Source organism: Xiphophorus maculatus, chromosome 16, assembly GCF_002775205.1.
Source record: "Xiphophorus maculatus strain JP 163 A chromosome 16, X_maculatus-5.0-male, whole genome shotgun sequence".
Lineage (NCBI taxonomy): Eukaryota > Metazoa > Chordata > Actinopteri > Cyprinodontiformes > Poeciliidae > Xiphophorus > Xiphophorus maculatus.
The window spans coordinates 476,918-488,677 of NC_036458.1; the positions used below are offsets into that span (position 1 = coordinate 476,918).

At 44.8% G+C, this 11,760-nt stretch overlaps 2 protein-coding genes across 4 annotated transcripts; both read right to left on the reverse strand.

Annotated features, from left to right (window-relative positions):
* Positions 1 to 587: 587 nt before the first annotated feature.
* On the reverse strand, positions 588 to 7,003 carry sgf29 (SAGA complex associated factor 29). Of its 3 annotated transcripts, none has more exons than XM_005813590.2 (10): positions 6,902 to 7,003; positions 6,192 to 6,305; positions 6,035 to 6,110; positions 5,576 to 5,648; positions 5,435 to 5,499; positions 5,219 to 5,348; positions 4,600 to 4,746; positions 4,460 to 4,495; positions 1,401 to 1,563; positions 588 to 902 (listed from the first exon to the last, which is right to left on the reverse strand). In XM_005813590.2, the coding sequence occupies exons 2-10, from the start codon at positions 6,255 to 6,257 to the stop codon at positions 786 to 788; spliced, it is 873 nt and encodes a 290-aa protein (XP_005813647.1). In that variant the 5' UTR covers positions 6,258 to 6,305; positions 6,902 to 7,003; the 3' UTR covers positions 588 to 785. The 3 variants fall into 3 exon arrangements, with proteins under 3 accessions (XP_005813647.1, XP_023205174.1, XP_023205175.1); XM_023349406.1 differs by having other exon boundaries at positions 1,401 to 1,566; XM_023349407.1 differs by having other exon boundaries at positions 1,401 to 1,566; positions 6,192 to 6,310; positions 6,902 to 7,000.
* Positions 7,004 to 7,377: 374 nt separating this feature from the next.
* nupr1 (nuclear protein 1, transcriptional regulator) lies at positions 7,378 to 8,734 on the reverse strand. Its single transcript, XM_005813591.2, has 3 exons — positions 8,566 to 8,734; positions 8,364 to 8,498; positions 7,378 to 7,652 (listed from the first exon to the last, which is right to left on the reverse strand). The coding sequence occupies exons 1-2, from the start codon at positions 8,660 to 8,662 to the stop codon at positions 8,371 to 8,373; spliced, it is 225 nt and encodes a 74-aa protein (XP_005813648.1). The 5' UTR covers positions 8,663 to 8,734; the 3' UTR covers positions 7,378 to 7,652; positions 8,364 to 8,370.
* Positions 8,735 to 11,760: the final 3,026 nt, after the last annotated feature.

Genomic DNA, 11,760 nt, shown 5'->3' on the forward strand with positions numbered 1-11,760 from the left:
GAATCTGGATGTTTATTGTGTCTGGATGGAGAAATTAGTGAGGAATCATCTCCGTCCTGGACGAAGCCAATGGTTCTGGTCCACTCTTCCTCCAGACTCTGAGACCTTAAGGTTCCGGTTCCCCTGGCCCAGGTGAGACGGTTCTGATGTCTCTGGTTCTGCGGTGGGACAGCTGGAGCTCGTGTTGGATCTGAAGGTCTGTTTCCAGTTCTGATCCAAACCCAATGAAATGGATTTTTATTGAAAATCCTCTTGTCCCTGCTGTTTTGCACTTTTTCCTTCCACTCAATTTCCTCTGAATACCATTGGACACAGCTGTGTGTGAAGAACCAGAGCTTCTGTGGCTTCCCGCCTGCCGGTCCAACGGCTTTCCCGGCATTTCTGTCAATAATTAGTTTTGTTCTGATGTTGAGAAAAAGTCGACGCTCAAACACGAGTCTCTGAACTGAATGACTAAAATAATTAGTTTATTCAGAATCTTTTCCTGTTGGTATTATGTACAAAAGTTAATCATAGAAAATATTAAGATAAAAACAAATTAGAGACATAAGAAGCAGCTTCTGTAGAGACGACCTCCATGTCAGAAACCTGATGAAATTATTTATTTAAAATGATTAATATGAAAACATCAGAAAGCTTCAATGCAGACATGAGAACAGAGTTTCATCAGGACACTTTGTGCAACAATTTACATGTAAATAAGAGACTCTCCGCCCTGCAGTTCCTGCACTGGCCAGCAGGTGATGCTCCATGGAAACGTTGAGTTTGTTCGGTCGCCTGCAGCCTCACTTCTTCTTGTTCTCCTTACAGGCCACCACGTAGCGCTGCGCCACGTTGAGCGGCGGGGAGTATCCGTCGGCGTACGACGTGTCCTCGAACAGAACCGAGTAGTCGTCCTGCGGCTGCACACAGACACACGCTGACGTCAGCCGGCCTCCGCATTGCCCCGCTGAGCTGTCACACCTGAGCTCAGCGGCTCTGAGTTTACATAATCTGCTGCAGAAAAATGTTTCACACCTGAAGCTGCTTCCACCTGGAGGTAATTTAAAGGGCCAGCGCTGCGTTTTGAGGCACCTGGTGCCATTTTGGAGTATGATGTGGTAACTATGTTACCTTCAGTTGGTATAAACATACTATATTTTTATATATGTGTATTTACACACATCTAATAGACTTTAAAGAAATTTGACTTCCTAATTGAACGTATTGAAATTGGGGGTCTGTCTCTTTAAGAAGCTCCTGCTCTTTGCCGTGGAGATTAAAGGATTCCTCAAACATGAAAGAATCATTCTGATGTTCTACCTTTATAACAAGATCCAAAACATTTGGGTGATGCTGGCCTTTAACAGCCATTAAACTGGTGTGACTGGTTTCCTGGGCGTGCGGTGCTGGAGGCTCACCCTGTGCGGCGGCGTGTGGATCAGAGCTCGGTAGAAGCAGGTGGTCTGTGGGTAGAGGGCCAGAACCAGCTGGTCCTTGCTGAACAGCGCCTCCGGGTCGGTCTCCGGGTTGGCCTTCCACTGAGGCAGAGGGATGATCCTCCGGCGGCTCAGCGTGTGCCTCCTGCTGGGAACCACAGCCGGCGTCAGGGAGCCGCTCGCCTCTGGCAGAGAGGCTGGAGCGGCTCAGAAACGTTTCACATTTAAATCGATTCTAAAATCTACAGACAGAAGAAAAAGGAGCAGATTGTAGATTTCCTTCAGTGCTCCAGTTCATTACTGCAACACGTGCTAAATAACTCCCAATGCCGCACTGATGCATGATGGGAAACGTGACTTCATGCTGCTCACTACAGACCTGCGGCCGCGTTAAAGCGGCGTACGCACGAGAAATGTGCGGCGCCATATTTTACGCACAAGTCGGCATGTATAAAAATTAACTTTTCGTCAAAGTTTGGTAAATATACACAGACTTTTTCTCTGGCGTGAAAATGTGCTGCAGAAACACAAACTTTATCTGTGGACAATAAGAAACTACAACGAGTCAAAACTCACCTAAACACACTGAAACCTGACTACAGTGTTTATTGTGATTTTAATATTTTATTGTTTAAACAATTAAACTGAACCTCATTTATCCTCAGACAATAACCTAACACACACACACACACACACACACACACACAGAATAAAGAAAATAGAAATAAAGGATGTGAAAACCTCAATGTAAATAATCATGTTGCTCAGTTTGTGTCTCTTAAAGATGAAACTCATCGTCTGAATGCATCTATTTATTCTCACTAGAGAGAAACCAGGGCTGATCAAACAGTTTGATTATTGATCAGGTGATCAGGTGTGGAGACAATCCCAGGTATATCAGTAGCTGCATCAAGGTGAGCCGCTACCTGAGGAGCTTTGGCTCTGATGGAGAACATGGAGCCATTGATCAGAGATCAGATTGATCTGCTGGTTTCTGATCGTTTAGATTCATCCAGACTGATCATCCTGGAGCTCTGAGCAGAACTTAAAGCAGGTACCGGTACCGGTACCGGTCCAGCTGCAGCCGTCCTCCAGTGGAGCCGCCCGCTTTGTGAATGCGCCTTATGGACAGAAATCATCTGGACTCTGTAAATGTAACTTCTGCTCATGATTCCTGGATTCAGAAGAAACGTTTAAATCCCGGCTGAACGCTCTGCTGCTCTGAGATCTTTAGGATTCATTTGGAGGTTTTTAAATTTATTAATTTTAGTTTTATGAGCTGACCTTATGTGTCCTGAAAGCACCTTTTAAATAAAATATATAATAATAATGATCATAAATACCTAGTCTGCTACGAACAAGGTCGTTGCCATGGTTACTGCTTCACGTGGCGGCAGATTTCCTGGTATTTATACTAATTAATATTAAGATGTTTTTATGGAGGCGACAGGCGGAGCAGCAGCTGCTCTGTTTCCCCTAAACCAGGATCTATAAAGGAACGGTGCGCACGCATTATATATATATATATATATATATATGTGTGCCACACTATGGAGTGAAAATAGTGTCAAAAAGATTTGTGTGTGCGTAAAAAGATTTGTGCGTGCGTAAAAAGATTTGTGCGTGCGTAACAGGATTTGTAAACCTTAAAAATAAAATACATGTTGAAAAAGTACACACAAATCACCTGGTACGCACACACAAAACTGCAGTTACACACAAATCCGGTTACGAGTGCACAACTATTTTTGAGACTCATTTCACGCCTCGGTGGAAGCTCCAAGGTTTGTGTGTAGATGGTGCGTTTACATGCTAGTAAAAGCTGGGACATCTGAGTTTTCTTCGGAACTGTTTCTTTTTTCCATAGTTCAATACGTATTTCGTATTACGTATTTTAGTTCGACCCAAAGTTATAATATTTATGATACTATTAATGATACTAATCGAGGACTAATAGTAGCTTAGCTAACGTAGACATGAGATATTGCTAACATAGAAGGGCGAGAACTTTGGGTCGAACTACTTGAAACGTAAAACGTAATCTGAAATAATCTAAAAAATACGCATTACAACGGTCAGTAAAACGTGCAAATTTTAACTTCCACTTACTTCGGACGGTAGACCACGAACACCATCACTCGGCTGACCCGCCATTCTCTTGTTTCTTCTCTCAGTTTGAATGAAGGCTTTTCCCAGTCAGAGCGGAATAAACTTCCACCACCTAGTGGTTGAATTTTTTACCCAAGTAATTACAGTTGTATAGGTCCCAAATGCGGATTCATATATAAACAATCTTATAGTATTAAAAAGTAGACATGGGTGTAATGACGTATGTATTTTTCTCTCACAAAAATATGTCTAAGCCACGAGACAAGTAAAGAGAGAAATACGTATTGAACTATGGAAAAAAGAAACAGTTCCGAAGGAAACTCAGATGTCCCAGCTTTTACTAGCATGTAAACGCACCATCTACACACAAATCTTGGAGCTTCCACCGAGGCGTGAAATGAGTCTCAAAAATAGTTGTGCACTCGTAACCGGATTTGTGTGTAACTGCAGTTTTGTGTGTGCGTACCAGGTGATTTGTGTGTACTTTTTCAACATGTATTTTATTTTTAAGGTTTACAAACCCTGTTACGCACGCACAAATCATTTTACGCACACACAAATCTTTTTGACACTATTTTCACTCCATACACACTTTTCAAAATTTTTCCGTAGGCCAAGTTTTAGTGTGAAAACTGCACGCTGTTTTATACATGAGGCCCCTGAACATCAAGCCAGGCAGAGGAGCAGAAACACTGCCACCTGCAGGTGGGAATCAGCATCACTTAAACCCGACGTTCAATTTGTTATAAACTCAACGAAACATTAGCGTGAAAATGATGGGATCTGATGACCTGACGTTAATTTCCCTGAAAACCGGAGCAACTGCAGATATCTGCTCTCTGATTGGATAATTCCATCTTGCAGCAGTTCCTGTCAGCTTCCAAAGATTCTGGTCCGGTTGGAACCCGGACCAGAACCAAAAACCAACTCACTCTTTTCCTTCTTCATCAATGTCGTCCACTTCATACCTGCAGAGAGAGCAGAGCAGGAGAAGCTGAGCTGCTTGCAGACCAACATGATGTCTAGATAAACCGGCCCGGACTGAGCCGGACCGGACCGGATGGAAGCTCACTTGTTGGTGGAGTGGTTGTAGCTGACCACCTCGGCCAGGATCCACTGCTCGTCTCCATCCACGGCCTTCACCCGCGCCGCCACCTTGTCGCCCTGCTTGGCCACGTAGTCACTGCTGGCCGGGATCGCGCCGCACAGAGGAGGAGGGCTGTGGAGGCAGGAGGTCAGAGGTCAAATCAGCCACAGTTAGTTGAAACAATCAACTTTATCTGAGAAACATTTGACTCCGACGTAAAACAAGATGGTAGAAACACTGGAGGCTGCAGTTAGCTTGTGTTTTCATCACAAGCTAACCCAGTGCTTCTCAATTCCACTGGAGTTAGCTCAGTGCTAACTTCAAACATTTTCTCTGACAAATCAGAACTGATTGTTACAAAGACTGAAGGCTGCAGCACTGTCACTAAAACATTGATGAGATTTCACTTTGTTGCAATTTGGTGCTAGCTCTGGCTAATATTGCTATCTATAGCTCATGGTGCTAGCTCTAGCTAATGGCATTAGCTCTAGCTCATGGTGTTAGCTCATGCTAATGGCATTAAGCATCAGTCCCAGAAGTCCAGAATAAGGTCAGGGGAAGCTGCAGCAGGGAAAGTTCTGGATCCAGATATACCAGGCGGTACCTCTCTCCAGGTTTGCCAATCCACAGCGGGAGCGTCATGGCCGACTGCTGCAGCAACGTCATCAGGACGCCGCGCCTCATGGTCTTCCTGGGGGGGTCGCTGTCGCTGTAAACTCCAGCCATCTTAGCAGCTGAGGAGCAAAAACACACAGCGCTGCTGAGGATGAGATCTGGCACCAGAAGAACCGATCCTCACTGGAAGAGGAAGAGGACCTACCGATCCGCCGCTCCTCCAGCAGAGACTTGATCTCAGCGATCTTATCCAGAGCGTGGCGCAGGATGCTGCAGCAGGGAGACAGAGAACAGCTGCATCAGCAGGAGATTCACCAGATTCACCAAACTACAGGAAATGTTTCACCTGCACTCAGCCTCTGCATCGGCCTTCGCTGTGGTGTACAGGCCCCTCAGCTTGGTGCGGTAGTATGGAGACGCTGCAGGAGACAGAGGACGAGTTAGCGACACCTGATGTTCCCATGGAAACCAATCACAGCCAGTCAGGCTCCTCTTTTCAGGCCGCAACGCTTCCCAAGAGAAGTGGAGAGAAGGCTGGAGGCAGAGTGAAGTCAGGATGAGCAAAATGAGAGCAGAAGATCCGGAGACCCTGAAGGTCCTTGAGGAACAGCTTCAGCTGGCCAGCAGTGACCTCTGACCCCTCAGAGGGAAGGGTCAGAGGTCCAAGGAAAAACTTTCTTGGACAGCGTTGCAGCCTGAAACGTGGGAGTGGAAGGACATCAGCTCCGGTTAACGGTGGACTGCTGGCCTCCATCTTGCTCCCACATGAAGCCTGAGTCAACATGGTGGCGGCAGCCTGACTGACTCTTGTTCTCCGTCTGCATCCTCTCGTGGGTCTTCTGGATGTTCAGCAGATTGTGTTCGCTGCGTGACCTCTCCTCCTGAAACAGGAAACAGGAGCTTCATTCGCCCGGCTCCTCCAGGCTCCTGCCAGGTGAGCAGGCAGCTCCGGCCGAACTCACCTGAGTCTGTTTGATGAGCTGGTGGAGCTCAGTGAGCAGCTCAGCGATCTTCGTATCCGCTGACATGTTGCTCCTGCTGGGTCAGACAGAGAGGAGGCCCGCTGCAGCTCCGTCCTGACCTCCGGATAGAAAAACTTTGGTTGTTTTGTGACAGAAACAAGCAGCAGATGACTTTTTCTGAACCACTCGTCTCTCAGCTGCTTGCTGCTCAGCAGGCCGGATTTTCTCTCTTCGTTTATTACATGAAAACTTAAACTTTTCCTGTTTTAGTTTTCGTTTAAATGCATTGACCTCAGCATAGAGAGACGGAAGTTTGTCGTCTTTTTGGGGAAAACGCCGCCTGGATTAGCGGGTCTGCAGCACCTTTGATTAACATTATATTATTTATACTCTAACTGACCTCTCTAGTTATTAACAATGTTTCTGTTCTTTCCAGAATAAAACAATATTTTAAACCATCTTTAAAACCAAGATAAGGTCAAACATTGATATAATATTCTAGTCTTTGGCCTAAAGTAAAATTTAGAGGCCGAATACAAATCCGAAATGTTTAAAACTTAACGAGCCGTTATGCAATTAGCAGCAGCTGCTCGTGTTTAATCATATAATAATCCCAACTGCGCAGATTCTACATAAATATGATAATCTAAAACATTAGTAACATTGATATATTTTCAGATTATTTATTACGAAGCTTCTAAAACACTCACCAAGCAGGTTTGTTTATGTGTTTACGAGCCAAGAGCTAACCTCGGATTAGCATCTATTTCTTCTTTTGGGGTGTTGGGTTCAAAACGCAAACAGCGCCACCACTCCTGCGTCAGGTCAGAGTTGGTAAATGTTTTAAATTCATGAAACTTCATGTCAGCGCTGTTCCCTGTGTGAATACAACGATTACTGATTCAAATTAAATAGGAATGATTAATCTACGCCAGATCATAAAAGCAGTATTGTAATTTTTAATTCTATACACATTCAGGTGCATATTGAAGGTTTATCATGCAAAACATCAAATTAGTTTGACAGAGATGAAGCCTCTGGTTATATTAAGTTTCAGGAATATATTTATTTATTTATTCATGTAATTCCAAAGCTCCCTTTGCCTGACTAGAGATTTCCTCAAGTCACTTTACACAAAATATAACTAATAATTCACACAAACAAAGCAAACCAGAAACAGAAACTATGATCTGTTTAAAATCCTTTAATGAGAAAACTTTGTCTCATAATAACAAGCATTAAAAGCGTCTCCAAGCTGCCACCCAGTCATCCCAGTCAGACCGCGGCGCCGGTCCGGACTCTGCAGCACGCCGATCGAAAGGTCAGCCTCAGCAGCTGCAGGGGTCAGCGAGCTGACGGCTCCAACCAGGCGGAGCGCCAACAAACTCCTGCCATCCAAACATCTCGATCCGTCGCCAAGGAGGCCGTGGTCAGTTACCGGGAAGATCCGTCCGACCAGCCCTGGGTTCACACACACACACACACACACACACACACACACCCTTCTTAGTGGTGCACTTCAGATTGGACCAATCAAAGCCTAAAATCTTTTGGATTTTAGAAATATTTTGTCACACAAAGATTTTTAAATATTTTAGGTCAATAAGTTGTGCAGTGAGAAACCAGAACATGAAGAGTTTTAGGTCTTAAAGGGTTAATGTGTCTGTGGCAGGAAGGGAAAGATGGACTGGACTCTCCCAGATCTCATAGATCATTTGTTCAGTTAAAGTCCCGCTAGCTTCAAAGACATAATTAACCAATAAAATGACTAAAGAAACATCCGTTTCCCAAAATAAAACAGGATTTCCAAATCGGCAGATTTTTGTGTAAGCACTGATAAAAATATTTTCGTTTGAGAGCAAAACGTTGTCAGTGGAGGTCAAAGGTTAAAGTTAAATTGGCAGATTAGGTTAGGGTTAGCCGCAGAGTTCAATGTTCAGAGTTTATTTATACCCAACTTTTAAGAACCAAGCTGCTGCACAAAGACGCATCAAAATGACAGAATCAAACATCACCTCCAGCATAAAAGCGTCAAATTAAAGTTTTGAATCCTTCAGCTTTTTAAACTTCTAACCGTCATGAATCATGATATAATATAGAATCACTTTGTGTGTCGCGCTGCGTTGATCTGAAATCCGTCTAAATGTTGCTTCCAGGAACAGCTGCTGGTACCTCAGGTTCACTCCTTGGCCTTCTTCTCGCTGTTCTGCAGTTTTTCCACGATCTTCCTCTCGTGTCCTGCAGGATTCTGGCGGTTCGTGTTGTCGCTGGCCTCTTTCTTGGTTCTGCCTTTGCGGGCCGAACCCTCTGCGCAGAACAGAACCCGTTAGTTTTTATCCGTGTGAAGCGCAGAGCCGCAGAGCCGCGTCCTCACCTGCGTATTTGTCCGTCAGGTTGTAGCGATCATACTCATCGTAATGTTCCTCCTCGAACTTGGACAGCTTCAGGTTCTTCACGTCGACGTGGCTCATGGTCGCCTCGGGAGCTTCCAGCTGTTCTGGTTCGGTTCTGGTTTTGCTGCGGCTTTGTTTTTCTGCTTCCTCCGGTGAGTTTTTATAAGTTCCTCCCGGTTCCTCCTCCTCCTCCTCCTCCTCCTCCTCTCAGCCCAAACAAACAGCTGTTGCATCAGAAACTGCACGTCCAGCACGTTTGCACACAAACATGTAAAGAAAAAGCGAATTTATCTCCTAAAGTGAAAAACAAGCCTAAAGTTTCTCCTGACTGACTTTGTCTCATAAATAAACCAACAAATTATCAGCAAGTCGCATCGAAGTAAAATCCAGAAATAAATCATGAAGAGAAACAGCCGAGGAAACTTCAGTTTGTTCTATTCCAGCAATAAATTCAGTTTAAAATCAAGTTTTTAATTTTTGTTTTTTACCAAATTTCTACCAAAATGATAATTTAGCTTTTGCTGCACTTAGAAATAGAAACATTTATCTTTATAAATTATTGTTACAGCTCTGAATCTTAAGGTTGACCCTCCACTTTTGCCTTCTTGTTCATTTATGAATTTATTTTCTCAGGTAAATTTAAGAATTATAGTTTTATTATCCACAGAACCAGACAGTAACAGATAAAGAAATAAATCTTTTTTCAATACATTTATTGGATTCAGAAACATTTTAATGTTTTTGACCAGCAGTTTGTGAAGATGGAACTGGTTTCTTTAAACTGGTGTCTAACCAGCAGCAGCTGCAGTTTCTCACGGCCCTGACCTCTTGACCTCTTGATCTCCTGAACTCTTGACCTTGACCACCTTCACAGCTGCTGCTTGAGCTTCACCTGAAGAAGCTGCCGATGGTGAGATTTAGTTTCTGCAGCAGCATCAGAGTTAGTTTCATCAGAGCGGAGCGTCAGGAGGAGTGGGGCGTCGGTTCGGGGCGTCAAGGAGGAACGGGGCGTCAAGGAGGAACGGGGCGTCGGGGGGAACGGGGCGTCAAGGAGGAACGGGGCGTCGGGGGGAATGGGGCGTCGGTTCGGGGCGTCGGGGGCAGCAGGAAGGTTTGGATCCAGAGTGAGACGCTTGTTTTCCTGCTGCAGAGGATCAAACATTAACCTGTTTATCTGGCCTGCAGCAGGTCAGGAGGTTAAAGTCAACAGAACTTCCATCAGCCGGATGTTCAGCTGATCAGGCCACCGCAGCCGGCCAATCAGAGCCCAGAGAAAAATCTGCTTTAAAAAAACCAACCAATTGCAAAAAGGCTGAACCAGAACCAGAACAACTGGAGCTGCTGAGGAAATAAACCGAAGCAAAGTGCCTCCATGCTGGAGCCTTCATGAATCGTCCCTCAGCATGATGCTTCCACCACCAGGTTGTTGTCTGTCCGGCTTAGTGGAAGCGTTTTGTGTTTTTGCTGAGGGAAGCTCTTGCAGTGCTCCGCGGCCGCCAGCAGGGGGCAGCAGCAGTGAGCTCTGTGTGCTTCAGTCAGAGGGCCGGTCGCTGCCACAGGGGCACAGACTGCTGCAGGGGGGGGGGGAGCAGAAGGACGGTGGCTTCTGAGGTCCAAAACACAACAGGAACTCAGAGATGGACTATTCTTCTCGTTGCCATGGTGATTCCCTCCATTTCCTGGGACTTCACTCTCAGAGTGACCCGGGAGCATCAGAACCTCCAGAACCAGAGTGGGCGTGTCTCTGAGGATGGAGCGCTGGTTAAACCCATTAGGTTCTGGAAGTTCTGCCGGGTCAGAACCGTCATCACTCTGAGTCAAAACATTCTGGAGGAAGATCTGGAAAATCTGGGAGACCGGTCAGAACCGTAGCTGGGTCGGGTAAAGTCCAGAACCTGTGGCCCGGTTCAGAGTGATGGTTCTGATGGATATGGAGGTCCAGACGGGACCTGGTTCATCCCAGTATTTCTTTCCTCCAGAACCCGACCCAGGTTCTGGTTCTGGGCAGTAATATTTCTATATATAATTAAACAGACAAACGCTGATAATCTTCATCTTTTATGACAAACCGTTGATCCGGGCAGAAAACCATTTTTAGCTCCTGTGTTGTCCTCCTCTTCCTCCTCTTCCTCAGCCAGCGGTGATGAAGGAGCTCAAACATGTCAGGGATTTTTACACGTTGGCTCAGATCTGCCTGCAGGGCCCGGTTCTGCCGCCGCGCTGCTCCACATTGTGTTTAGGTGAGAGTTGGAGTGAAAACTGGGTCAGCAGCAGAACCACCAACAGAACCAGTAGAACGAGCAGCTTATCTAGAACTCTGGGTTTCTGCTGAGGAAACGTTACCAGAAGGTTCTGCTGAGGTTCTGGTTCTGTTGGACCTGAAGCTGGACGTTTAGACTGTGAGGAATCAAATAAGTTTTTTCACATCATTTTCTCACAAAGCAGCGAAGAACCATGAAGCTGAAGCTAAACGATGCGGCTCTGGAAAACCTTCACCAGCTGACAGTGGAGGAGGCCGCTAGCTACAAAGCTAGCTGCGCTAACCCCGAAGCACTGAACACTGATGCTAAAGCGCTACACCGACACAGCTTTTAGCAGAAGCTAATGCTAAAGTACCATACAACACAGTAATTACCAGAAGAGAATGTTAAACCACTAAGGTACAATTAAATTTAGTAGAAGCTAACGTGCAATATTAACAGTATGTATCAGAAGCTAATGCTAAATTAAAGCACGTTGATTCCCACCAGATGAGAATATGAGGATCTTCTCAAAACTATTCATAATGTGAGTTTTTGCATGTTTTTGTTTAAAACTCTGGTTCTTTGTTAATGTAAGTGTTTAATGTTTTCTTAAGGTATTTCAGTAAAGAACAAAGATATTCAGATGTAGAAATTTTGTCCAAAATATCTAGTATATCTTACTGCAATTTATTGTCTTGTAATCTACAGACTAATTCCCTTCTCTCAACAGAAAATTTGGAACAGAACAAAACATGTTTTACGGTCTAAACCCAAGCCTCCAACAGGTGGCGGTAATGTATACTAACGTTTCTTGCCACACGCTAATAAAGATCAAGAAGAAGAAAAGTGAAACTGTGAATAGAATCCTTAACTTTTTCTCACCAAAATTTCAACACAGATTTAGAACTTTATTAAACTGTAAGTTTACAAAAC